This window comes from Pongo pygmaeus, chromosome 1 (assembly GCF_028885625.2).
Source record: "Pongo pygmaeus isolate AG05252 chromosome 1, NHGRI_mPonPyg2-v2.0_pri, whole genome shotgun sequence".
Lineage (NCBI taxonomy): Eukaryota > Metazoa > Chordata > Mammalia > Primates > Hominidae > Pongo > Pongo pygmaeus.
Genome location: NC_072373.2, coordinates 42,850,125 through 42,876,591, shown reverse-complemented (window position 1 = coordinate 42,876,591; position 26,467 = coordinate 42,850,125). Strand labels below are relative to the sequence as shown.

Genomic DNA, 26,467 nt, shown 5'->3' with positions numbered 1-26,467 from the left:
TCAGGCCCAACCCCGGTCTCCTGAGTCCACGTTCCACTCCTCCACCTGCTTTCTGAGGGTCCGCATGTTAGGAGCCTGGGTGGTTCCAACATCACTGTCAAGATCTCGGCTGCTACACAGAAACTTAAGATTTTTGAGTTTCAAAATAAAAACATGGTTCATAGACTGGCAACTCTTGGTCATGAGATGCCAGCATTTGGAATTTTGTTGCTGCTATGACAGGCATGCAAAGCCCAGGCTTCACTGATTCAGTCTGTTCAGTAGCGAACTGTGTGTGAATCACGGATGTGAACTGGGAAGGGGAAGGCAGCAGGGTCTCTCAGGTCATGTCAACTTCTAACCTATCTCCTCTTCTGTTTCCTCCCACAAATCTCCCTCTCGCCTCACAGTGGGATGCCTTCTCCATCCCTGAACTTCAGAACTTCCTAACAATCCTGGAAAAAGAGGAGCAGGACAAAATCCAACAAGTGCAAAAGAAGTATGACAAGTTTAGGCAGAAACTGGAGGAGGCCTTAAGAGAATCCCAGGGCAAACCTGGGTAACCGGTCCTGCTTCCTCTCCTCCTGGTGCACTCAGATTTATTTGTATTATTAATTATTATTTTGCAACAGACACTTTTTCTCAGGACATCTCTGGCAGGTGCATTTGTGCCTGCCCAGCAGTTCCAGCTGTGGCAAAAGTCTCTTCCATGGACAAGTGTTTGCATGGGGGTTCAGCTGTGCCCGCCCCCAGGCTGTGCCCCACCACAGATTCTGCCAAGGATCAGAACTCATGTGAAACAAACAGCCGACGTCCTCTCTCGATCTGCAAGCCTTTCACCAACCAAATAGTTGCCTCTTGTCACCAAACTGGAACCTCACACCAGCCGGCAAAGGAAGGAAGAAAGGTTTTAGAGCTGCGTGTTCTTTCTCTGGCTTTGATTCTTCTTTGAGTTCTCTTACTTGCCACGTACAGTACCTTTATTTATGAGTGAAAAGTTGTAGCACATTCCTTTTGCAGGCCTGAGCTAAGCCCCTGAAAGCAGGATAATGCTCATAAAAGGACTGTTCCCGCGGCCCCAAGGTGCCTGTTGTTCACACTTAAGGGAAGTTTATAAAGCTACTGGCCCCAGATGCTCAGGGTAAGGAGCACCAAAGCTGAGGCTGGCTCAGAGATCTCCAGAGAAGCTGCAGCCTGCCCTGGCCCTGGCCCTGGCTCTGGCCCTGGCCCACATTGCACATGGAAACCCAAAGGCATATATCTGCGTATGTGTGGTACTTAGTCACATCTTTGTCAACAAACTGTTTTTAAGTTACAAATTTGAATTTAATGTTGTCATCATCGTCATGTGTTTCCCCAAAGGGAAGCCAGCCATTGACCATTTAAAAAGTCTCCTGCTAAGTGTGGAAATCAGACAGTAAGAGAAAGCCAAAAAGCGAGCACAGAAACGTGTCCAAGCTGTCTTCAGCCTTCCCCAGCTAAAGAGCAGAGGAGGGCCTGGGCTGCTTGGGTTCCCCATCAGCCTCCAGCACTGCCTCCCTCCTCCCACTGGGACTCTGGGATCTCCAGGTGCTGCCCAAGGAGTTGCCTTGATTACAGAGAGGGGAGCCTCCAATTCGGCCAACTTGGAGTCCTTTCTGTTTTGAAGCATGGGCCAGCCCCGGCACTGCGCTCAGGGAGCCGGTGGGCCTGGCCTCCCTGAGCGCAGTGCCTCAGTGCCTTTTTGTTTTCAGAGAGAAATAGGAGCAAGGTGAGTTTGCCTGAAGCTCTGCTGCTGGCTCCTCCTGCCAGGAAGTGAACAATGGCAGCGGTGTGGGAGACAAGGCCAGGAGAGCCTGCGTTCAGTATGGGTTGAGGGTCACAGACCTCCCTCCCATCTGGGTGCCTGAGTTTTGACTCCAATCAGTGACACCAGACCACATTGACAGGGAGGATCAAATTCCTGACTCTACATTTGCACTGGCTTCTTGTTTAGGCTGAATCCTAAAATAAATTAGTCAAACAATTCCAACAAGTAGCCAGGACTGCAGAGACACTCCAGTGCAGAGGGAGAAGGACTTGTAATTTTCAAAGCAGGGCTGGTTTTCCAACCCAGCCTCTGAGAAACCATTTCTCTGCTATCCTCTGCCTTCCCAAGTCCCTCTTGGGTCGGTTCAGGCCCAAGCTTGTTCGTGTAGCTTCAGAAGTTCCCTCTCTGACCCAGGCTGAGTCCATACTGCCCCTGATCCCAGAAGGAATGCTGACCCCTCATCGTATGAACTGTGCATAGTCTCCAGAGCTTCAAAGGCAACACAAGCTCGCAACTCTTAAGATTTTTTTAAACCACAAAAACCCTGGTTAGCCATCTCATGCTCAGCCTTATCACTTCCCTCACTTTAGAAACTCTCTCCCTGCTGTATATTAAAGGGAGCAGGTGGAGAGTCATTTTCCTTCATCCTGCATGTCTCTAACATTAATAGAAGGCATGGCTCCTGCTGCAACCGCTGTGAATGCTGCTGAGAACCTCCCTCTATGGGGATGGCTATTTTATTTTTGAGAAGGAAAAAAAAAAGTCATGTATATATACACATAAAGGCATATAGCTATATATAAAGAGATAAGGGTGTTTATGAAATGAGAAAATTATTGGACAACTCAGACTTTACTAAAGCACAGTTAGACCCAAGGCCTATGCTGAGGTCTAAACCTCTGAAAAAAGTATAGTATCCAGTACCCGTTCCCTCCCAGAGGTGGGAGTAACTGCTGGTAGTGCCTTCTCTGGTTGTGTTGCTCAGTGTGTAAGTGTGTGTTTGTTTCCAGGATATTTTCTTTTTAAATGTCTTTCTTATATGGGTTTAAAAAAAAGTAATAAAAGCCTGTTGCAAAAATGACTCATGTTAGAAACATCTCCCTTGAACTTCACCATCTTACGGACACTGCGAGTTGGGGAGAGAGGGTGAGAATGGACATGATCACATGCTTCCTGGTGGAGTCAGATTTTCTTTTGCCTGAGAGCAGAGAAATGAAGGCTACTGTTCACATAATTAATTTGGAGAAAATTGTCCAAATGCGTAGGCGGGAGGGCGCTGCCTGGGTGACCAGCTGTTCCATGTCTCTGCAGTGCAAGAGAGTCAAGGAGACTGATTGCAGGCAGAGATGCTGATGTGTGGGAAAGAGAAGGGCCTTCTGGAGCAACGGGTGATTTGACACCAGGACGCTACTGAGCTGGGCCATAGTTCTTCTACTTCTGGAATTATTTAAAAATAAGGTAGAAAGGAATAGATCTTTAAAAGTTTAAGATCACTTCACCTGGAGGAAGGGGGCTAGATCAAATGACCAAAACAGTCCTTTCACTTGAGTTCTCTGACTTTCATCAAAGGAACATCTCAGTAATCATGGAAATAACCACATTAAAGTTATTAAAAAGAAATTCTTGCTGCCTTCCAGTATTGACCACATAGACTGCAATACATGGGGCCCAAAGAATGAATGAATGTCCAACAAGCATCCTTAAAATTGCCCAAGAATGGGGCACATCTGTAACGTTTTTGTTCATCTAAACCTCCAAGAAATGTATCTTTCAATGATTTTGCCAAAGTCCAAAAATGAAGCATTTTCTGCTTTTCATTGACACTCATATGGTTACAGCATAGGGTTAATAAATTCAAAGCTGTACGTTTGACATTGATACAGATTATTTGACTTAGCACATAGGAAAAAGAACCTGTTACACAGTCTGGCTCTACTCGGCCTTTGAATATGTCCCTATGCTGTTCACAGGGGGAGAGGGAAGATGACTCAATGCAAATGTGTCACCGTTACTGGAAAAACCACTCAATGCACAGGTCTGGACAGCACTGTGTCATGGCAAAGTGCTGTCATGTTCATTGTGGGTCAAACCACAATTAAGGGTAGATGTTCATTTTAGACCCAGCCCTACCACTTACTGGCTTTGTGTCTTCAGCAGAGATCAACAAGGCAGGACATGACCTTTCTTAGCCTCCACTCCCTCCGAGATCATGCAAAACAAATCAAGTTTGTGAAAGAACTTTGCACAGTGCTATATTTTACTTGTATTCACATAAGGAACCATTGTTCGTTACTACTATACAGATCATAATCCCTCAGATCAGACTCTGGCAGGCCAAAGGCTTTAACAGGATCCTGTTTAGGCTCAATTTCTGGAAATCCCTTTCCTAGTTTCATATGCTCATGCTGGTAGAGATAGGATTAGTGAAATTAAGGAGTTTACTTATGAGTAAAAAGGCCTATTCCGGGCCTGATAACAGACGGTAGGAGGCGCCACACACACATTTTCAAACCCATTCCTTTTTTCCTTTTCAAGCCTCAAACGGGCAATTTGTGGATACTGTGGATATTTTTAAGCCTTTCTTATCTCAGTTTGAGAAAAACTGAGAAGAGAAAGAAACAAGTAAACCAAAGTGCAACTGTCTCTTAATGGTAAAACCCAAAAACTCAAGGAATTTAGCCCAGTTCTCCCTCCTATTGTACAAGGAGAGATCCAGTCAGTGAAATGATTCCATAAACTGAGCAGGGACCAGCGCAGTGGTTCTGTACCTTTCTGGCATCAAGTGATCCCTTTGGGAATTTGAGGAACGCATGGTCCATCTCTCAGGAAAATGATCGTACAAAATCTGTGCACCATTTCAGGGAGTTCATGGATCGTCTAAAGACCTATTAAAGACCCCTTCCATGACCTCCATGTTAAGAAGTTGGGGCTGAAGAGGGCATGTGTTGGATAAGACTCTTCACTGGAACAAAGCTGTCATCTTGGAGTTACATCACAAATTTACCAGTTAGTGGCAGTGTCCTAAAGTTGGGGAAGAATCACTGTCCTATAGAAACCCATGTGCTAATATGCCTGTATACTGTTTCTGATTTCTATCTAGCCTAAATTCTACTGCAATTTAGGGTCAATTCTTTCTTCTGTTGCTTTGATTGATGACAGAGAACAGCTGGGATCTGTTTTCTAAGTGACTAACCCTTTAGAGATGTGAAGGAACTATTTTGGGGCTAGGAAGTTAATTCGGCAGTAGGATGTTTGGTAGAAGGTCTTTAAAAAGAGGAAGGCCCCACCTGTCTGACGTGGGAATGGGCTGGCCTGCCTGGAAAGCAGGGACGGAATGAAACCATCGAAACCACGTGGGCAGAATGGCAGCCACCGACCGTGGCCTCTTCTGTCCACTTAGAATACTCCCGACTTCAAAAATTAGTACATTTTAGCTACGTGGAGGAAACAAGAGGGAAGTCAGATTTAGATTAGAATAAAAATTTATTTTTGTAAAGAATTATATTTTGTATTTGCAAAAGCTGAAAATGCTCATAAAAATTACCAGCCCAGAGCTTGGATTTCCACCGGATCCACCACTGAGACAAAAGAGTCTGTCACTTCTTCTTGCCAGGTTTGGGGGCCTTTTCTAGACCTTGGATGTGTTTTCGAGGGAGCTGATACTCTTCTACAATCCAAAAAGCACACACTCCTCAGCGGAGCAAGAACTTGCTCCCCGGCTGGCCCTCCACCAGTCCCCGTTGTCTCACAATGTCATTCCACTCAGCTCAAACTCAACTTCGGGACTGACCACTTACGCCTACACCTCACAGCTGATGTGTATATTTCTGAAATTTTCACACTGAGAGCTACTTTCTGGGTATATTTCAGGCATTTATAATTTTTTCACGAGAGAGAATGTGTCTGTTCAGTCTGTGCTCCTCGCTCTTCCTCATAACATTTCTTCTCAGTACCTCGTATGGGGTTCTTCACATAAAGGGGCTCAACTCTAGAAGTTAACTGTCAGGTACTGCCATAGGCCATGGAATACATTTGCCTAAATGAGCACTTACTATCCGCCAGGCCCTGAGGATGAAAAAGGCAAGGTTTCTGGCTCATGCAGCTCAGTCTGGCAGGAGGTTCAGACATTAGAAAAAATTAGCCAAGCTGCAGACATTAACCAGAAATATAAACACAATTGGAAAGTGCTACATTAGCAATGTTTAAAATGCTAATTTAGGCTCAGGTCTCCCAGGACCCCTGGGCTGGGCCAGTGAGCCTCTGAGGTCAGGTGGGCTTGGGCGTGGGAGGGCATCTTAGGCAAGGGGATAGCCCAGGTGGAAGCACATGTGGATGAACATGCAAGGAGAATCTGGGGAACTGCAAGGAGACCAGGCCAGCTGGTGCCTGCAACGTGGGTGTAGGAGCTGCCAGAGAGAGCCTGCAGGGAAGGCTGGGGTAAGGCTGGGGTCAGGCTGGGAGGGTCTTGTTTATTGAGCTTAGGAGTTAATTCTGAAGGCATTGAAGAGGCATACAAAGTTTTTTAGAAGGGAGTGATGTGATCATATTTGTTTAAGAAAGCTGACTCAGGCAGAGATGTGATGGCTGGTTTGAAGTGAGGACAAACGGGAGGCTGGGTTACCCAGAGTTAGTAGAAAGAACTTAGGCTTTAGGCCAGGCATGGTGGCTCACGCCTGTAATCCTAGCACTTTGGGAGGCCGAGACAGGCAGATCGTCTGAGGTCAGGAGTTCAAGACTGGCCTCGTCAACATAGTGAAACCCCATATCTACTAAAAATACAAAAATTAGCTGGCCGTGGTGGCACGCGCCTATAATCCCAGCTACTCGGGAGGCTGAGGCAGGGAAATGACTGGAACCTGGAAGGTGGAGGCTGCAGTGAGTGCAGCGAGCCAAGATCGCGCCACTGCACTCTAGCCTGGGTGACAGAGCGAGATTCTGTTTCAAAAAAAAAAAGAACTTAGACTCTGGAGTCTAAAAAAGTTCCGTGCCCAGCTGTATCACTCAAGAGTCAGAGGATCTCAGGGCAAGGCACGGAACCTCTCTGGGCCTCAGTTTCCTCAAACAGATAACAGTTCTGCAGCATCATTATGATTAAGAGAGATGCCTGCAAAAACCCCAACAATGGGCCTAGCACAAAAGTTTGGGTGCTCGCCATATGTTTTATAGAAAGGGACCAACCAGGAAGAAAACTACTCTAATAGTGGAAGAGAAAACACTGAATTTGGAAGGAGCCAAAGGATCTGATTCCAACACTGGTTCCCTCTTCTCTAAATAGCCACTAAAAACTAAATGGAGAGAGAAAGGGAGAGAGAGAGAGAGAGAGAGAGTGTGTGTGTGTGTATTATGCAAGTTGAGTTGGCAGGAAGGTCTTTGCTGAGCTAGACCAATGCCTCCACTCTTCAGAGGGGATGCTCACCAAGCAATAGCCAGCCGAGGTGGTGGACCTGGTTTCCCTGGATCTGCACCTGAAGGCTGTCCTTGGCCCCAGGGGCAGGAGTGACGGTGGTGCTAGCCTGGCATCGCTGCTGAAGGATGGCAGCCACTGAGTATGGGTCCAGACCATAGGCCTCCAAGTTCCGGACCACGGTCACCTGGGGGGACAGTGGGGACAGAGACTGACGGTGGTGACTGCATTCCCTTCCCTCCAGAGGGCCTTCCAGAGCCTCAGCAGCCTTCTCAGCCCCTGTGTTCTCTGATGGTTCACCATTCCTATAACCCTAGTACTTTTTAAATCCAAATCACTTATTTTTGTGCTTCTAAATTGATTCTCTCTACCCCATCCAATATATGTATTACATATTTAGAGGGACAGATACTCTCTGTATCACATAGAATGTCTACTTCTTTTTTAAGTTTTTTTTATTTGGAGAATTCAAAACATAAATGAAAGCAGAATAGTATATAAACCCACATGTACCTATCACCAGTTTCAACAATTATCAACTCATGGCCAGCCTTGATTCATCTATACCCCTGTATACTCCCCACTCCTCTATTACTTTAAAGCAAACCTCCCTAGACACCAGATCATTTCATCTATAAATATTTCAGTATGTATCTCCAAAAGACAAGGCTCATTTAAACATAAAAACAAAACCATCATCACACCTAAAAATAAATTAACAAACAATAGTTCCTTAATATCAAGAATCTAGTCAGCAACACATGCATTCTTCTGTTATTCAACTTCACAAATGACAAGTATGTGACTTTGAGATAAGAAAGAAAAATGTTAGTGCTTTTAAAATATCACAATTCTCCCCCTTGTTGCTTTAAAACAAATTCTTTCTCATTCATGACTGCAGACAGTAAAGTGTATTACTATCAGGGGTGTGTGGGGGATGACTGCTATCAATAAAGACTATAAAAGCTCCAACTAGCCTTACGCTTGTCAATGGGCTCCAGACCCAGAAAATCTTAGAATCAATAAGACTTTAGAGGACGTATCTCTTCCAATTGCCCACCTGATGCATGAACCCCCAACTACATCCTCCCCCGACAAGTGCTCACCTAATTTTTGCTTGCAGACTCTCCAGAAAAAAATTCACTATTTTATGAAGCACCAATTTCGATTTTGGACAATTCTATTTGTCATTATTAACAGAAAATTAGTGTTTACATAAACTATATATATGAAAATTAGTTTGGTGTCTGGCACATAATTAAACACTCAATAAATAGTAACTTAGTAATTATTGTAAAGGTTATCATTACTGGTTCTCAATTATTGAGAACCAAGTATTTATATGCCAAGTACATTCTAAGTGCTTCAGCCACGTATACTCCTTCATTTGATCCTCACAGTGCCTTACCAGGTAGGTATTATCTCCATTTTTCAGAGTAAAACTCAGACAAAAAGAAATGAAGTAACATGCTCAAGGTCAGGCAGTGAGGCAACGGCTGCATTTGAACCCAGTACTATCCAAAGCCCATGCTCGTAACTGTACACTACTACAAAGTTCTTTATTTTGAACTCAAGTCTGTCTTCTTGGAATTTCCACCCAATAATCCTATTTCTGTCCTTTCAAGGCATATAGAATAAGTGCCCTACTTTGCCAGGGGACAGCTTTGCACATATTTGAGGAGAGATGTCATTGGTTCCCCACAATTTTGTGTTGCCAAGCTAAACACACTCAGTTCCTTCAGCAAGTTTTTTACAAGTTATTTACATTGAGCAAGGCCTAAGAGGTGAAAGAATATGTGGGAGCTGAATGTCCATAACATAGTTCTAAGAAAAAAATAAAAATAAAATCTTGTTTACTTTTGGAACCAGGCTCTAGCAAGTTTCCTAGAACAAAATCCTAGAGGGCAGTGAGTGAGCGGGGTCAGCTTTACCTGTTTCATACAGAGCCCAGCCCAGGCACATAAACACGGGTGTTTCATAAAAAAATCTTTGATGTGTTTGAGGCCAGTCTAAAAACCTGCAATCACATTAGGGAGACCAGAACTTGGCAAGAACATTAAATCACTATCCTTGAACATTGTGTCTTTTTAAAATTACCTTTTTATTAGAAGCTCTTTGTGCTAGGGTGATGTCAATTGGACAGATTCTCCCTTTCTTCACAATGGGCTCTTGTCCGGGAAAGGTCACTTGATAGGCAGGCTGTAATTTTTCCAAACACCTGAAACAGAAGTTATGAGTTGCAAACTGATAAAGCCAACAGAAACCATTTCCTCATACCCCACTACCAGCAGGCAGTTAGGTGTAGGCTGAAACTGTAGGTTTCACAACCTTGGCTGCACACTAGAATCATTCAAATCCCTAGGGAGCTGCAGCCCAGATCAATGAAATCTGTATCTCTGACTAGGGCTACGTATTTTTAAAGCTCCCTAAAATGCAGCCAAGGTTGACACCCACTGATTCAAAGATGGGAACATCAGTGACTTAGGCCCCTGGAAACGGTCCACTGACCTGGCCTTTTGAGAATCTGCCCAGTCTGCCTTGTGGAGGCTACTACTTGTCTCAAGAATGTGCCTTAAGTGGCCCATTGCCTGTGAGTGCTGCTTCACATTTCTGACATATTTTATAGACAACTTTTACCATGAGGAGTTTCTACCTTTTATCTAACCAAGTTTTCTCTTGCTATCACATATATCAGGATCAACAACTTTTTCTATAAAGGGCTAGACAGTAAATATTTTTGGTTTTGCCAGTCACCTGGTCTCTTACAACTACTCAGTTCTCCCATTATAGCATAAAACCAGCGCACAGACAACACATAAATGGATATGGTTGTGTTCCAATAAAACTTTATTTACAAAAACAGGTGGCAGGCCAGATTTGACCCATGGGCTGTAGTTTGCTGACTCCTGATAATAAACTATTTTCAGTTATGTGGAAAAGAAGGAATATTAAAAATTTTTCCTTTAAAGACTTTAAGACACTTTTCCCCAGCCTTCTTTTGCTTCTGCATCTTATTGAAGTTCTTATTCTATTTTTTCTTATTTTTTTAAATGCCCTCACTTTAACAGAGTAAGTTCTTTTTTTGAGACAGGGTCATCTCACCTTGTCACCCAGGCTGGGGTGCAGTGACGTGAACATGGCTCAATGCAGCCTCCACCTCCTGGGCCCAAGCAATCCTACCGCCTCCGTCTCCCAAAGTGCTGGGACTACAGGCATTCACCACTACGCCTGCCTGAAGTTCTTATTTTTAATTAATGTTCCTTTTTGTTCTTGCTTTCAAGTTCTCCTATGTCATATTGGCTCAAATTGTTCCAAAGACCCCCCAAATCAGAGTTCCTCAAGCCTGTGTTTATGTAGACTGACTTGGTATGAATTACAGAAAGAAAATCAAAGGCTAAGATAGTGACAGTATTAAAGTTCAATGTGATCAATATTAAGGTGAGGGGATAGAAAAGTTGGAGAGGGACTGCCAATGCTCGTTACCTGGTCAGAAGACTGTCCCATGGAAGCTTCATGACTGTATGCTGTTCATTTTTCTCTAAGATGCAGTCACATAGGATGGGATCCAATTTCACAAGACTAAAGGGAAAGAAGAGGCAATGAAGAAATCCTAGACTTGTCCCTTCTGACCTGAAGGCTAACTCAGGATTCATCTCTCATATGGCCTTTATAGACATTCAGGATATGCATCAATTATGGGCCCACAGTCCAAAAGGCAATACACCTTACGGGTGGGAGATACACATATGCTTTCCTAGGAAAAGCAGGAGGTGGAAGGGAAAGTGAGATGGGATAAATTTGAAGATCAAGAGCCTTTGCTACTAACTAAGCATGTGACCACGGCTTTCTAAGCTTAGCATCAAAATTGGCTAGTGAGGAAGAAAGAAAGGAAGTGGGGATCTTTAAAATGAAGGTGTTGGCCAGGTGCAGTGGCACACGCCTGTAATCCCAGCACTTTGGGAGGCTGAGGTGGGAGGATCACCTGAGGTCAGAAGTTCAAGACCAGCCTGGCCAACATAGTAAAACCCCATCTCTACTAAAAATAGGGCCGGGCGCAGTGGCCCACGCCTGTAATCCCAGCACTTTGGGAGGCCGAGATGGGTGGATCACTTGAGGTCAGGAGTTTGAGACCAGCCTGGCCAACATGGTGAAACCCCGTCTCTACTAAAAATACAAAAATTAGCCGGGCATGGTGGCGCATCCCTGTAATCCAGCTACTCGGGAGGCTGAGGCAGGAGAATCGCTTGAACCTGGGAGGCAGAGGTTGCAGTGAGCACAGATTGTACCACTGCACTCCAGCCTGGGCAACAAGAGCAAAACTCTGTCTCAAAAATAAAAATAAAACATAAAATAAAATGAAGGTATTAGATTAGGCTGGTATGTCTCAACTTTTTTATCATGATGATTTTTTTTAAAGTGAAAAAAAAATTTTTTTTGAGATGAGGTTTCACTATATCACCCAGGCTGCAGTGCAGTGGCATGATCATTGCTCACTGCAGCCTCAACCTCTTGGGCTCAAGCGATCCTCCCACCTCAACCTCCCAAGTGGCTGAGACTACAGGCATGCCCTACCACGCCTGGCTAATTTTTGTATTTTTTGTAGCGACAGGGTTTCACCATGCTGCTCAGGTGGGTCTCAAACCCCTGGCCTCAAGCAATCCTCCCACCTCGACCTATAAAAATGTTGGGATTACAGACATGAGCCACAGTGCCCGGCCATTAAAGTAAAAAACAATTAATGGAACTCTCTTCATCTGGTAGTTTACCATCTGTATCCCTTTTTAAGAAAATAATACCATAATGGGTACAAATATACAGTTAGAAGAAATAAGTTTAATCTTTGAGAGCGGAGTAAGGTGACTGTAGTTAACAACAATGTATTGTGTATGTCAAAATAGCTAGAAGAGAGGACTTAAAGTGTTCCCAACACATAGAAATGGTAAATACTCGAGGTGATGATACCCCAAATACCCTGCCTTGATCATTATACACTCTGTGCATGTAACAAAATACCACGCGCACCCCATAAATATGTACAAATATCCATCAATAAAAATAAATACCTAAAGCTATGATGACTTCAGTAAATTCTTTGTAAGCTTGCATTTTATTCCTCACAATAGCCAATTAAAGATGATTAATGGGTATTTGTGAGAGAATATTTACTTAGTCTGTAGTCAATGTTGATCGTATACATGGATCTGAATACCCCAGACAGTAACTCTGGGTGTCCACAGCCCATGGTTTGGAAACCACTGATCTTAATTACCTCTAAGATGCTATGGTTTTCTATTCTCCCTCCCAGACATCCTCCCCAAATGTGTCTATGTCTGATAAAGACAAAGACCCAATAAGACAGATCTGGTGCTTCTCATGCACTCACTTTTTGTTGTCTGCATCAACCAGGTCATTTTTCTTGGCGTAGTTAATGACGATCATTCGGACCTCACTGCCCTCCAGAAAGCTCCCCTTCCTAGGTGAGGAGAAGTGACCCAGGGGTTAGTTCATGCTGTGCCATGAGACAAAAATGCAGATGCCCAGACTCACTCCCTGCTGAGCAGGTGACTTTCCTTAGCTTTCGGCCTCTAGTTTCTTCCCTTTTCCTGACTGAAGTGAGCATGACCATGTGAAGAATAATTAACAGGCAGAAAAGGGTGAGACCTACTCATTCATTTAGTCCAGAGGAACTTGCCCAGGGAAGGAGGCTGGAAGCTGGATTTTGGAGAAGGGGAGAACAGGGGCAGAGCAGGTTTTGCCAGTCGCAAAAGAGCACTACTCAGGTTGAGAGGAACTGTAGGCCAGAACACCAAGCAGGCAGAGAAGGGCTGCTCTCCAAAAACTCACTTGTGGCCAGACTCCTGGAAGAGCAGGGTCATGCTGGCTGGGACACAGTAGAGGGGTTTTATATCTGGAGGGTGATAGGGCTGTTCCCTGCTACCCTCCTGGATAGTCTGGGAGGTCGGGGAGGGCTCGGGTATGACGAAAGATGTAATCCTAAAACCCAGCAGAAGGAAAGAAAAAACACATTTTATACTAGCATCTCAGCAATCCCCAGTCCGTGGCCCACGTGCCCTGGGGCCAGCTGGGCTACAGTGACAGGCCCCCTGCACTCACCTCGGGTGTTTCCAGTCCACAGCCACAATGCTCTCCACCCCTTTGCTCAGCTCCTTCACCTGTATAATCTGCTCCTGCTGCATTTGCTGCAGGAACTTAGAGAGCTAAGGGAGAGAGGGCCAGTGGTAGGGGACTTCATTGATTCCACACACATACTGAGCACCCAGGATGTGCCAGAGTGAGCTAGGCAGGGACTGTGCAGGGATATGAGACAGCCCCTGCCTTCATCAACCAGGAACTGGGAGGCCCCCAGCCTGAGGGCCAGGGAGCAAGAAGCTGCTAGAGACTAACCAGTGAGGCCATTCAGAACTCTAATCAGATATAAAGGGGTCAAAGGAGAAAGGAGAGTGGGTGCCACCAACTGCTTCAGCCCAGGGAGAGTTTCTTTCTTCCCCCTTATACTTGGAGTCAAAAAGCTTAATTCTAGACTGAGCCTGGTAGACAAGGCTTCCCCAGCATCCATCTGGCTTATGTCATATGTGCCCCTACACAACTCTCTGCATGGGTCTGCAAAGAAGATCCTTGCTTACCTTTTTGTAGCTTGACTTCTTTATGTCCAGTTGTCGTCCTTCGGGGCTGATGGCAGATGGAAAAGGCAAGTTAAACTAATGAGCAGTCATACTGAGACCTGCCTGACACTGAGAGGAGGGCCTTTTTCCTCAGCCTTCCTCCCGCACCTTCAGAGAGAGGCCACTGTGCCAGAACTCTCTGCCCAGGGATGACATCAGAGAGGGACGCAGACTATGGGACATTCTAAATCAGTGCTGTTCAACAGAACTTTCCATAGACGTGGAATGTTCTCTGTGTTGTCTAACAGGGCAGCCATTAGCTACATGTGGGTAGTAAGTACTTGAAGTGTGACTAATGTGACCAAGGAAACTGAATTTTAAATTTTATTTACTTTAAATTAATTTAAACTGAAAATAGTGACATGTGGCCAGTGGCTACCGCATTGGATACAGCCTTAGATTCCTCCCAGACCAGACAACCTTCTGTGGCCTCCAAAGTTGCAACAGCAAACTCACACTGCGGGCAGCCAGGCCTGGAGTGGGCCCAGCAAGCCGCATCCTGGGGTCAGGTTTGGCCAACTAATTATCTACTGTCTATGGTCACATTAGTGCTACAATGGCAGCATCGAGTAGTTGCAACAGAGATGGTATGGCCTGCAAAACTGAAAATATTCATATTTACTATCTGGTCCTTTACAGAAAAACATGCTGACCCCTGCACTACAGCAATTAGTTTTGGAGGGGACATTCCTGATAAAAGCTTACATCTTCTCTCAAAACATGACACGCAGTAGCTGTGGATTCTCGAGGAGTCCTTCTAGAATCCACCCCAGGATCCTATCCTACAGAATATTCTGGGGCCCCTTTACCATGTATTTGCAACCCAAGAAAGTCAGGACAGATTACCAAGTATCCCTCCACACACTCCAGACACCACATTTGTACAGGATAGCTTAAAGACACCCAAGTATAAATGGGAAGACATTACATTAAGAATCACTTTTTAAAAAAATCACAGCCAGATTCTCAAAAAGAAATAAATTCAGGCCGGCCACAGTGGGTCACGCCTGTAATCCCAGCACTACGGGAGGCCGAGGCAGGCGGATCACTTGAGGTTAGGAGTTCAAGACCAGCCTGGGCAACATGGTGATACCCCATCTCTACTAAAAATACAAAAATTAGCTGGGCATGGTGGCATGTGCCTGTAATCCCAGCTACTCGGGAAGGCCGAGGCAGGAGAATCTCTTGAACCTGGGAGGCAGGGGTTGCAGTGAGCCGAGATCACGCCACTGCACTCCAGCCTGGGTGACAGAGTGAAACTGTGTCTCAAAACAACAAATAAATAAATAAATAAATAAATTCAATCTCAGGGTAAAAATCAATAAGCAAACCTCCTGACACGATAGTATTTACTGAATGCTTATTATGGTTCAGGCTATGTAATCTTTACAGCAATCCCATGATTATTAGAAATTAGGACTCAGAGAAGCCCAGTAACAAGCTAAAATGCACATTGCTCGAACACCCTGGAGACCTAGCAGTTGAGTCCAGATGGCTCTGTCTTCAAAATCCAGGTTCTATCCACACGCAATAATACCTCTCCTGGTAGCTTGTGTTTTGGATGGGGTGGGGGCCGGGACAGGGGGTGTTCACACCAATTCTTCCTCCTAATAAAACCTAATGTGGCCCCCGACATACTTTTCAGAAGTGTGAGGAGGTTGAATGTTCCAGAAGAAGCTTCCTGACAAAGAGGTGCCCTGGGACACTTCCTGCACAGGACACGCTGCCCGATTTGTGAGGTTGCCCAGAACCCCTACGGCAGAGGCAGTGTTCACGGAATCTCAGGAATTTTAACTTTCTGGTCCTCAATATCCTTTCATTGGCTAAAATTTAAGATTTTGTTTTAACAGCCCAGCAAGCTAAGAATTAACTTTTTAGAACCCAGGAACTAATGTACTTGTCAGATAAGCCTTCCCCTCCACTCCTTCCACAGCATGTCCCTCAACCAGTCCCTGCATTGGCCCCATCCTGTCCTACTACCAAGGAGCACACGTGAGACCCCGGCCCCGGCCTCCAGCCCACATCAGTGCTTTCCATACCAGCAGGAGAACATGTGGCTGCCAAGGAAAGTGCTGGTGAGTAAAGGGAGGTCAGCCTTTTTGACTCGGCACTTCAAGGCATGTAAGAAGCATTGCTGTAACAGCTCATCCATTTGCTCTGCAGGGAAAAGACAAGAGCCACATCCTTCCTGAGGGATACAGAACACCTGGTACAAGAAAACGACCCCCAGCTTCATCCCTACCTCACCTGCTTGGCTCTGAAAGGAACCCATTCCCAGGTACCAAAGCTCCCAGCCTCTCTTGAGCACTGAGCCTTTAAAGAGGGTTGACCCCAGAGAAGGAGTCAAGCCACAAAGTCCCACCAAGCTAGGAGTGTTCACCCAGAGAAACTGAGCCAGAAGAAACCTTGGAGGGCTTTGTAGCTGAAAACAGGCAAATGCCAGGGCAGATTAGCTCCCAGGAAGACGTGACTTCCTGGGATTCAAAACAAGATGTGAAAGGGCTGCTGTGCCACCCTCACAGAAAATAAGGACCTTCCCCTTCTCCCCCAGGAGCTTGAGGGCCATTCTAGTCAGCAGTGGAGTGGAGCTTGTCAGCCTCCTAAATTGAGAGGTGGGGAGATGGGCTCTTCTCCTCCTAGAGTTATACCTTGAAGCGTTTTGCTATCTGTGGAGTCTTGGTTCAGGCCCCCGGTGCTGGTGTCTTCTGGGGCTTCTGAGGGAGACTTGTCTTCACATGCCTGGTGAACCTCCCCATTCTCCTCTTCCCCCTCCAGGGTCATGTGCCTCATGTCTCCCTGCAGGGTGGAGTCCACCTGGACAGACCCCTTCTCTTCACTGAGATCTGCTGAATCCAGGGCCAGTGGAGCAATGGAAGGTGGAGAGGACTTGTTTCCAGACCGCCTGGAAAAATCTCATGTCAGAAACATCAAGCAGCAGCTCCAACACTCTCCAGCCCTGGCCACAGAGGAGTCAGCAGTGAGGTCAGAGACAGCAGAGAGCCAACAGGCAGGAGTGGCCAGGAGGGGGCAGAGAGCCTATGCCCTCATCTCAAGCGTACTTTCAATTCTGGGCCCCCAAAAGTTCCATGCCTCAGTTTACTCATCTCTGAAATGGACAGAATAAATCTTGTCTCCTCCCTATCCCAAAAGAATACTATTAATAGACATCCCAAGACTGAGAAAGATTAAAGAAAAAGGAGTTTAAGATAAACTCCCAAAAATGTTCCCTTCCTCTGAGTTAATAACAAAACCAATTTGAATATGAACATTAAGATCGGGAATGAATCTGTAATATCTGTTTGGTGAAATGCAAACCCACAGTTCAGCATATGTAATAAAACACAAACACCTGGACTGCTCAAGGACTGCAAAATCAGTGGCTTCTGTGTTACATCAAATGCAGTCTAACGTGGAAAGCAGAGATTGCCATGGTTTTATGCCACTAAGCCTTAGGAAGACAGGAAAAAAGGCGATGCCATATAGCAAAGCACACAGAGCAGTAAAAAACTTTATCTTAGCCAACATTATGCAAATCAAACTAAGTTTTAACTAATAGTTATGGCAAGGCTTCTCAGTGTTGTTCACAGTAAAGCCAAAGGGTATGTTTAGGCTATTCTGATCAGGCAAATACTGTAAATATTTTTTTCAAGGTGCAGGGAGAGAACCAAAGCAGCTGCTGCTAACACAACTTAGATAACCTGACCTTGATTGCTGTTGCCCAGACTGATAGTTAAACAACAAGGTGCTAGGAGAACATCAGTCATCAGCCCTCAAATATCTAAAAACAGGTTAAAATGAGCTTGTACCTCCAACAAAGGAGGGCTTGGCCAGTACTTGTAAAATTAATAAGTCCGGCAGGGAGTGGTGGCTCACGCCTGTAATCTCAGCACTTTGGGAGGCCTAGATGGGCAGATCACGTGAGGTTAGGAGTTCGAGACTAGCCTGGCCAACACGGTGAAACCCGGTCTCTACTAAAAACAAAAAAATTAGCCGGGTGTTGTGGGCACATGCCTGTAATCCCAACTACTTGGGAGGCTGAGGTAGGAGAATCACTTGAACCGAGAGGCAGAGGTTGCAGTGAGCTGAGATTGCGCCACTGCACTCCAGCCTGGGCAACAAGAGCAAAACTCCATCTCCAAAAAAAAAAAAAAAAAAAAAAAAAAAGGCTGGGCGCAGTGGCTCACACCTGTAATCCCAGCACTTTGGGAGGCCGAGGAGGGTGGATCACGAGGTCAAGATATCAAGACCATCCTGGCTAACACGGTGAAACCCCGTCTCTACTAAAAATACAAAAAATTAGCCGGGCGTGGTGGCAGGCGCCTGTGGTCCCAGCTACTCAGGAGGCTGAGGCAGGAGAATGGCGTGAACTGGGAGGCGGAGCTTGCAGTGAGCTGAGATCACGCCACTGCACTCCAACCTGGGCGACAGAGCAAGCCTCCATCTCAAAAAAAAAAACAAAAACAAATTAATAATTCCAAGACTGGGCTAGAAAATATAAGAATGAATCTATACCAACAGGCCACAATACTTGGCTAAATGTGTTTTTTGAGAAAATCACTGCTTACTGTTTTGCTAAAATGACAAGAAAATAACCAGAAAATGAACAGGTACACGTCTCAAGAATGCAACCTTTACAGTCAAAACGTGTTACTTTCATGAGGAGGAGGAGTCTGGAATGTGAAATTTGAATAACATAAAAGTAATCAGGTTATAATCCTGGTGTCTAAAGGTCTACCCTGCTGTGACTTGGATTCAGAAGCACTCATCATGGGGTCACATGATGCCTAAAATGTGCATGGCAGCTAGGGCCAGATTGACCAGGGCTATAAAAAAACGAGTATCACTGTACTGAGAGGCAGAGCAGATGATCCCTAAGGTCTTCCTTTGGGTCTAAGATTCTATAATTCACTTAGAAAATAAAGTTCTCTCTCATTACTTGTCCAAACAGGGGAAAAAAATATTTTCTTTATATGTGGTAAGGAAATAAAAGTCTGGGGTTAGCAACTTGCTTAAAGACATGGCTAGGACCAAAACTCTCACTCCTGAATCACAGGCCCCATCCTCTCCCCAGCTGCCCCGGTTCTCTGTAAAACAGAAGAAACTCTGTACCCACCACAAGTGGTCCTGGTAAGTGTGGAGCACAGAGAAGCCCCTTCCCTTCAGGCCTGACGTGAGCATCTCAGCTGTGGACATGGCTGCAACTCCAATGGCTACAGGGGCTCTAAGAAGAAGGAAGCCAGAGACCAGGGTCAGGGAAAGTCTATGGGAAGGGCACATGTTAGGATAATCTTCTGACACATGTGGTAAAAATACCAAGGTTACCAATTTGAAGGTCTTGTATCCTAAAACCAAACTCAGTCCACTCTCAGTTTTCTTCAGATTACCTACAAATATTACTTTCAAAAATCCCTTGACCAAACATTAAACTAAACACTAAACTTCTGTATTAGTAACTCCTCTGTTGACTTTATCACTGCCTTTGTTTTATTCCTGCTGTGAATTAAATCCAGGTAGGTCTTGGAAGGACATTTAATGTTCCCTTTCATTAATTTCAAAAATATAAATTATCTCCTCTACCTTAAAGAAGTCATAGCCATCCCATAAGGAAGTTTAAAGGGGAGACAATTCATATATCATAAATTAGGCTGAGGGATGCCATAGGGAAGAGAGAAGAGACACATAGTGGGGCCAACTAGAGAAGTTCCTTCTAAGTTGACTTTGTAAGAGGGGTTGCTCAGTGTAACTATATATCTAAGAACTGGATGTTTCCAGGATATCAAAAACAACCACATATACAGTAACTACAGAAACTTCCAAAGCCCAGATGAGAAATCTCTGCCAGCCCAGTGCTACTCAAGCATTGATCAATCAGATATTGCCTGTAAGGATGGGTGACTAGCTGGATAACAGTGGGGGAATAATACATAAGCCTGGCAAGGTAGCCAGGGTCCAAGTGAGAGTTCCTAATACTTGAACTTACTTTAAACCTGGTAGCTCTGCTAACTGTACCTATAGGTCGGTTCCTGCCACAAAATCTGAATCTGGCTTCTTTCCCAGTTCTTAAAAGAAGGTTTTTCTCATCTACCCCTGAAAGGTCAATGGCTTGAGAACTCCAATCTTGAACATGACTTGTATTTTTTAACAACCCCTCATATCATTACCCCTACCACAAACCATCCACAGCTCCACCCCCATATACACTCTAAAGGCTAAAGTGAACAGGCCAAATATCCATTTACATAGTTTCCTCCTATCTCAGATAAAATATTGGGGGAGAAAAACGGTAACACCATCATTCTTTTCAACTGTAATTTCTGCTACAGGTAAACAGAAGTTTCTACATGCTTGGTTCCAAAGCGTTCAAGGAAAATAGAATAATATGAGTAGCAAAAATAAGATCTTTGAACATTGACCCCTCCCATGCCTACCATTGCTCTTTTCTTCTCTCTCAAAGAAGAAATTATCAAAATAATGAGTCCATCTTGGTCATCTCCATGAAAAAAAAAATAGTAAGATGTAATTTTGCACTTACTAGGATAACACAAATGAAGATGACCTATCATATCCAGTATTGGCGAGAGCATAGGGAAACAGGCTCCATATATGCTGCAGGTAGGTGTAAAAACTGATACAGCTTGTTTGTAGGAAAACAGAAAATACACATGATCTTCAACCTAACAATTCTGCATTTCAGTATCTACTCTGGAAAAATACTAGCAACAGTGTCCCTAGAAGCATTAATAAGATAACGTTTGTAATAGAGACAAATTGGAGGCAACCTCAATGTCCACCAGGAGAGGGCTTCTTCTATCATCACACAACAGGTAAAAAGGTTTGGCAGATCTGTGTGTTCTTATTTAATACACAGTTAAATTTAAATGTGTATTAAGTTAGTATTTAAATGTCCACTAAAAAATAAAAATTAAAAAAAGAAAATGTCCACACTACATTAAGTGAAAAAATAACACATACACAGTATAATTTCGTTTGAATTTTTAAACACACATACCCTAAGCCATGTGTTTTTATATGCACATGTATATGTGTGTAGAACAACGACAAGAAGGACACACATCAAAATGATAATGGTTATTTCTAGGAGAAAAAGATTGTGGGGTAAGGGGGGCTTTTAATTTTTCAGAGTTGTTCATACAATTACTTCTTATTTTTAAAAAGCAGTGGAGGCTAGACACAGTGGCTCATGCCTGTGATCCCAACTCTTTGGGAGGCCAAGGCAGGAGTATCGCTTGAAGCCAACAATTTGAGACCAGCCTGAGCAACAGAGTGAGATCCTGTCTGTATGTAAACTGTATCTCAATAAAGCTATCAAAAATAATTAAAAGATGAGGATAATGATATGGATATAGGGGAAAAGCATGAGGGTGATGAAAGACAACAACAACAAAAAAAACAAAAAAGGTCACAAACAGAAGGAGACTAAGGAGATACGACGACTAAATGCAATTTGGTATTTTACATTGGATACGTGAAGAGAAAGAAGACATCCGTGAAAAAACTGGGGAAATATGAATAAAGTCTGTAGTTTAGTTAGCAGTACTTTGTCAATGTTAATTTCTTAGTTGTAATAATCTATATTGTGGTTATGTAAGAGGCTACCATTAGAGGAAGCTGGGTAATGAGCATTTCAGAACTCTACTATCTTTGCAACTCTTCTGTAAATCTAAAAAATAAAATAAAATAAAATAAAATAAAATAAAATAAAATAAAAATGCTAAGTTGAAAGAAAACAGAGCAGCAACAGCAAACAACAAATACACTCTGCCCAGGCGCATGGACTCCCCATAGGTTCGCTGCCATTCCCCTGCTGGCCCACTGTGCTTCTTCCAAAACCGATTTTTGCTTTCACTCTTTTGTTCATATGCTTTATAAGTTGTCATTCCCCTCCAACTTCTCTTTTACACAAGTTTTTCCCCCAAAGGCACAGTTGCCTGGCACAGTACCTGTTCCCCACCAAAGAAATGGCACAGAGGTCGCCCTTCTGTACCTGAGGCAGACCAGCAGGGGGCATCACTAGTCCAGGCAGCATCAAATCTGCAATGCACAAAACAAAAATATCACAACCAGCATTCGGCCTCCATCTCACCCTGTGTTTTACTTCATTTCCTCACTCACTCAACAAAAAAATAGTTATTAGGTATCAACTATGTTATTCATAATAGAAATGAAAAATGGCAACTTCCAACAAAAAAATAGTTATTAGTTATCAACTATGTTATTCATAATAAAAATGAAAAATGGCAACTTCAGTATCAGACCTTCTCTCCTTAGGGGGCTAAAGGTCAAACAGAGTTTGAGTGTCCTGGTCAGGTGCAGTGCCTTATGCCTGTGGCTTATGCCTTTGATGACCCCTTCACCCATCCAATAGCAGGATATTTATTTTTATTCAAATGGTGGTTTCTAAGCCAGAAGTGGGAACCTTCACTTCCACTCCAGACTCAGCTCCTAACATTCTTCTGGCATAAAAGACGTACTCTTAGCCAGGTGCAGTGGCTCACGCCTGTAATCCCAGCACTCTGGGAGGCCAAGGCAGGCAGTTCACTTCAGGTCAGACGTTCGAGACCAGCCTGGCCAACATGGTGAAACCCTGTCTCTACTAAAAATACAAAAATTAGCCAGGCGTGGTGGCGCACACCTGTAAACCCAGTTACTCGGGAGGCTGAGGCAGGAGAATCGCTTGAACCTGGGAGGCAGAGGTTGTAGTGAGCCGAGATCATGCCACTGCACTCCAGCCTGGGCAACAGAGTGAGACTCCATCTCAAAAAAAAAAAAAAAAAAAAAAAAAAGTTTGAGTAGCCTATAACATGATCTGTCTTGTCCTAGTTTCCTAAATTCAGCTTATTGATTTATAGTATAGCACATGGTGGTTCACAAAGTACTTTCACAACACTTATTTAAGCCTTACAACAGGGCCAGAGAGGCCCAGAGATCTTGTGTGGAACCAGCCAAGTGAGAAACATAAAACACACAGGGGAAAAAATTCCATTTTTCAACCACACAAACATAGGAAATGGGTAAGTTTATTACATCAGTTGGCTTTTGCTAAGTAGGTTTCAGCCAATAGCCAGACTATAGGAAAATCCTCTTACCTGCTCCCCCTACCAGTTTCTCGAGTACCAGAGGCCATGTTGTAAAGGTTGGCAGAAGATCAGGATAGGACCACAGCGTGTACACTGTACAAAAAGAGATCCAGAAAACACTACTACCAAAAAGCCAATCTTCTAGAGAAATGGAAAAACCTAACACTATGGTCGCTTTAATTAGAATACAGGAAAGAAACTCAACTCAAAGCTAAAGAGAAGGTTGTAAGGGGATGCCCAGAGAGGTTTCGTTTTTGAGGAAGGAAAAAACCTAAGAAACTGAGTGTCACCTGAGATTTGGAGGCACCCGGATTGCAGCAGCAGAAAATGGTCACAGTGGACAAAAAAGTGAGGGCAGAGAACCAATGAAGCTTTTATTTATGGCTTCAGAAGCAAGTAGCCTAAGAACAGGAAGCCAGCTGTATAAAATTTGGAAACTTTCCCATGTTTATCATTTTTATCCCGTTTCCACAGTGATTAAGCAGCAAAAACCCCTAGGTCAAAAAGCATTGTGGTTGTCTTCAGGTACAGCAAGGAAGTGAGATCAGGGGCAGGAGTGGCCTAAGGATATTGCATTGCACTATTGCAGCCACTCCTGGAGGATGAAAAGCCCCAAGTTACAAAGTAGGTGTCAGCAGCTATGGAAAAGAGAAAAGGAGACTGAGTCCCTGAGATTTGTGACAGAGAAGGCAAAGAATCCTAGAGAGCCACTCACAGCCTAAAAAATCCCTGTGAGACATATGGTTGAAGTACACCATGAAAACAGCTGGATATGTAGCTTATCAATCCAGCTTCATTCCTATCACAGTATCTCTTTTCAGTATTTTAGGAAAATCCTGCTACAGATAGTTTTAAGAAACATTTTTTAGCCTGGGCACCCTGCTCATGCCTGTAATCCCAACACTTTCGGAGACTGAGGCAGGAAAATCACTTCAGCTCAAGAGTTCAAGACCAGCCCGAGCAACATAGTGAGACCTTGTCTCTACCAAAAATTTTAAAAGTAGCCAGACATGGTGGCATATGCCTGTAGTCCCAGCTACACAGGAGGCTGAGGTGGGAGGATCCCTTGAGCACAGGAGGTTGAGGTTACAGTTAGCTATGATCACACCACTGCACTTCAGACTGGGTGACAGCGTAAGACCTTGTCTCTAAAAAATATATACATTTTTGGCCAGGCGCAGTGGCTCACATCTGTAATTCCAGCACTTTGGGAGGCCGAAGCCGGCGGATCACGAGGTCAGGAGATCAAGATCATCCTGGCTAACATGGTGAAATCCCGTCTCTACTAAAAAATACAAAAAATTAGCTGGGCGTGGTGGCGGGTGCCTGTAGTTCCAGCTACTTGGGAGGCTGAGGAAAGAGAATGGCGTGAACCCAGGAGGCGCAGCTTGCAGTGAGTCGAGGTTGCGCCACTGCACTCCAGCCTGGGCAACAGAGCAAGACTCTGTCTCATGGAGACATGCCCTGAAATTCCATCCTTTTCAAGACCTCTGCTCTATCCCTAGTCAACCCACTGTAAACTTCTCAGCCACTGTTTCTTCATCTCAGAACTTCCCTTTGCAACCACCCTTACTTACTATGTCAGCCCTTTTTTAATCCCTCCTACAGTGGTTTTGCATAAGAGAAAACCTTTTGCAGAATTCCAAAGGAATTGAAAGACTCAATTCTAGGAACACTAGGTCCATAAAGATCCTTGGGGATGGTATTGGGAGATTTTGTGCTTGCTTATTTTATGCGAGACAATGAAAGAAACAGAAGCAGATGTTAAGCAAGAACTACCTAATGGTAATGGCCATCTTCGTCCTGTTGTCATACCTGTTGGATACAGATTTTTCTCCAGTTCAAAGAGGATGGGGTTACCACCACTCACGTACACAGTCACTGCATCCCCTTTGTGAGCATACAACTTCACAATGTTGAGCTCCTCCTTTCCAGGTACTAACTCAGAGACTTGATCAGTTCCAAGGGTGGGGAAAGCAGTTGTCACATCAGCTCGAAGCTTTCTCCTGTAGAAAGCACACCAGCACTGTGAATGCTGCCTGGACAGACTTTTAATAAGTATCAAGAACGAACTCAAAAGTGCTCACTATAAAATCACGAGGGCCAAAGAAAGATTGCCTGGTTTATGATGTCCTAGTCTCACACACACTCTTCTGAAACATCCTAAACTCTTTTTCATCCATTGTCATCTATTTTCACTCATTCCTGGAGTATGCCTTTCCATTTTATGGGTGGGAAAACAGGCCCAGTGAACAATCCAAGTTAGCCTGACACAGGAAACAGCCCTGCCTTCCTGACTTCATGCCTAGCTCTTGGGCCCACACCTTTCTCATACGTGCTTCGCAAATCTGCCAGTTTATGATTAAATAACTATGCCATAAGACCTATAGACAACTACAAAGCACTGGTTACAAAATTCCAAACACAATCTCCATTTGTGACCCTGTCTGAACAGATACAGTTCTTCTTACCACATGTGCCTTATTCCCTCCCACTTCAGTTTCCAGCTGTCTCTGCTGCCAGAAGTAATCACTGGTCATTTTTTTCTCTTATACTTTTAATTCTTGGTATCCCATCCGATCTCCCCCAAGGGGCATTAAGCTCTTTGGAGGGCAAGAATTCTGTATTCCTTCACTTCTGCATTCTCCACAACACCTTAAATAGTCTGCAGTCAGTAAACGCTGACTTAACTACGTTTTCTTTTAAACTCACTAGACTATAAAAAGAGAGCCGGGTCCCCCTCCATCCTCACCTCAAAATGTGTCTAACCCACCCTTGCCTTCTGGGGTCCCTTCCCTGGCATACCCCTCGGCCTCCACCCGAGGATGTCGGCCAAGAACAGCGAGGGCTATGGGCCAGCGGGGCCCAAGAGGTGTCTGGTTGTTTTGGTGGCAGAGCAGGCCCCTTTCCTCCCTCACCTGTCCGACCCCTTGATGGCCGTGTTGGACTTGACCCGAAAGGCCTTGGCAAACATGTCTGCTGGGGTGGCCTGGGGAAGAGAGCACAGAAGCCAGGGAATGTCAAGAAAGCGAGGGCGCAGCAGCTGCCAGGCCCGCAACCGTGGGGGCAGCCATGCTGGGGCCCGGCCGCGAAAAGGGCCCGGCTGGAAACCAGGGCCGCGAAGCTTCGTGGCCGTTGCCGCTGGGGAGGCCGCGGCCGCCCCCAGTGGCGATACCTGGAACTAAAGCAGGGCAGGGAGGGGCAGGGCCCAGGGAACGCCCCTCCCCCGCCCACCGTCCCATCCCCTCGCGGGCCTGGCTCTGCGCCTGCGCGAGCAGCTCGGGTTTGCCCCTCCGTAGCGACTCGGCCACGCCAACAGCTGTTCTGTTTATTTCTTTCCACCCCATCAACCTTAGGAACTGCTTTGAGTAGAAGGTCTCTGCAAGCTCCCATTCCATTCGGTTCGGTTCAATTCCGCAAAAATAATTGAACTGATAAACATGAGTTCAGGCTTCGGCCGGGCGCGGTGGCTCAAGCCTGTTATCCCAGACTTTGGGAGGCCGAGGCGGGCGGA

The 26,467-nt window shown here is 44.8% G+C and overlaps 2 protein-coding genes across 3 annotated transcripts in view; one reads left to right on the top strand and one right to left on the bottom strand.

Moving 5' to 3' along the window:
* Positions 1 to 4,666, top strand: part of RASSF5 (Ras association domain family member 5) — an 82,841-nt gene extending 78,175 nt beyond the window's left edge. The window contains exon 6 of one of the 2 annotated variants that reach the window (XM_054480176.2): positions 390 to 4,666. In XM_054480176.2, the coding sequence (XP_054336151.1) occupies positions 390 to 542 (153 nt within the window). In that variant the 3' untranslated portion in view covers positions 543 to 4,666. The remainder of the gene's footprint in view (positions 1 to 389) is intronic. The other variant, XM_054480256.2, reaches the window with a different exon arrangement.
* Positions 4,667 to 5,232: 566 nt separating this feature from the next.
* Positions 5,233 to 26,130, bottom strand: EIF2D (eukaryotic translation initiation factor 2D). Its single transcript, XM_054479959.2, has 15 exons — positions 25,872 to 26,130; positions 24,769 to 24,959; positions 22,963 to 23,046; positions 21,817 to 21,907; positions 18,969 to 19,076; positions 16,504 to 16,757; positions 15,895 to 16,012; positions 13,817 to 13,862; positions 13,287 to 13,390; positions 13,017 to 13,166; positions 12,556 to 12,645; positions 10,656 to 10,751; positions 9,270 to 9,390; positions 7,185 to 7,359; positions 5,233 to 5,435 (listed from the first exon to the last, which is right to left on the bottom strand). The coding sequence occupies exons 1-15, from the start codon at positions 25,925 to 25,927 to the stop codon at positions 5,365 to 5,367; spliced, it is 1,755 nt and encodes a 584-aa protein (XP_054335934.1). The 5' UTR covers positions 25,928 to 26,130; the 3' UTR covers positions 5,233 to 5,364.
* Positions 26,131 to 26,467: the final 337 nt, after the last annotated feature.

Bases quoted from the DNA above. Each gene is read 5' to 3' on its own strand.
- EIF2D (XM_054479959.2), bottom strand. From the start codon at position 25,927: ATGTTTGCCAAGGCCTTTCGGGTCAAGTCCAACACGGCCATCAAGGGG. The intron at 16,013-16,503 runs GTATAACTCTAG...TTTTCCCTGCAG, and splicing joins AGATAGCAAAACGCTTCAAG to AGCAAATGGATGAGCTGTTA. The intron at 9,391-10,655 runs GTAACGAGCATT...CTTCTGTTTCAG, and splicing joins TGGGACAGTCTTCTGACCAG to GTGTTTGGAAAAATTACAGC.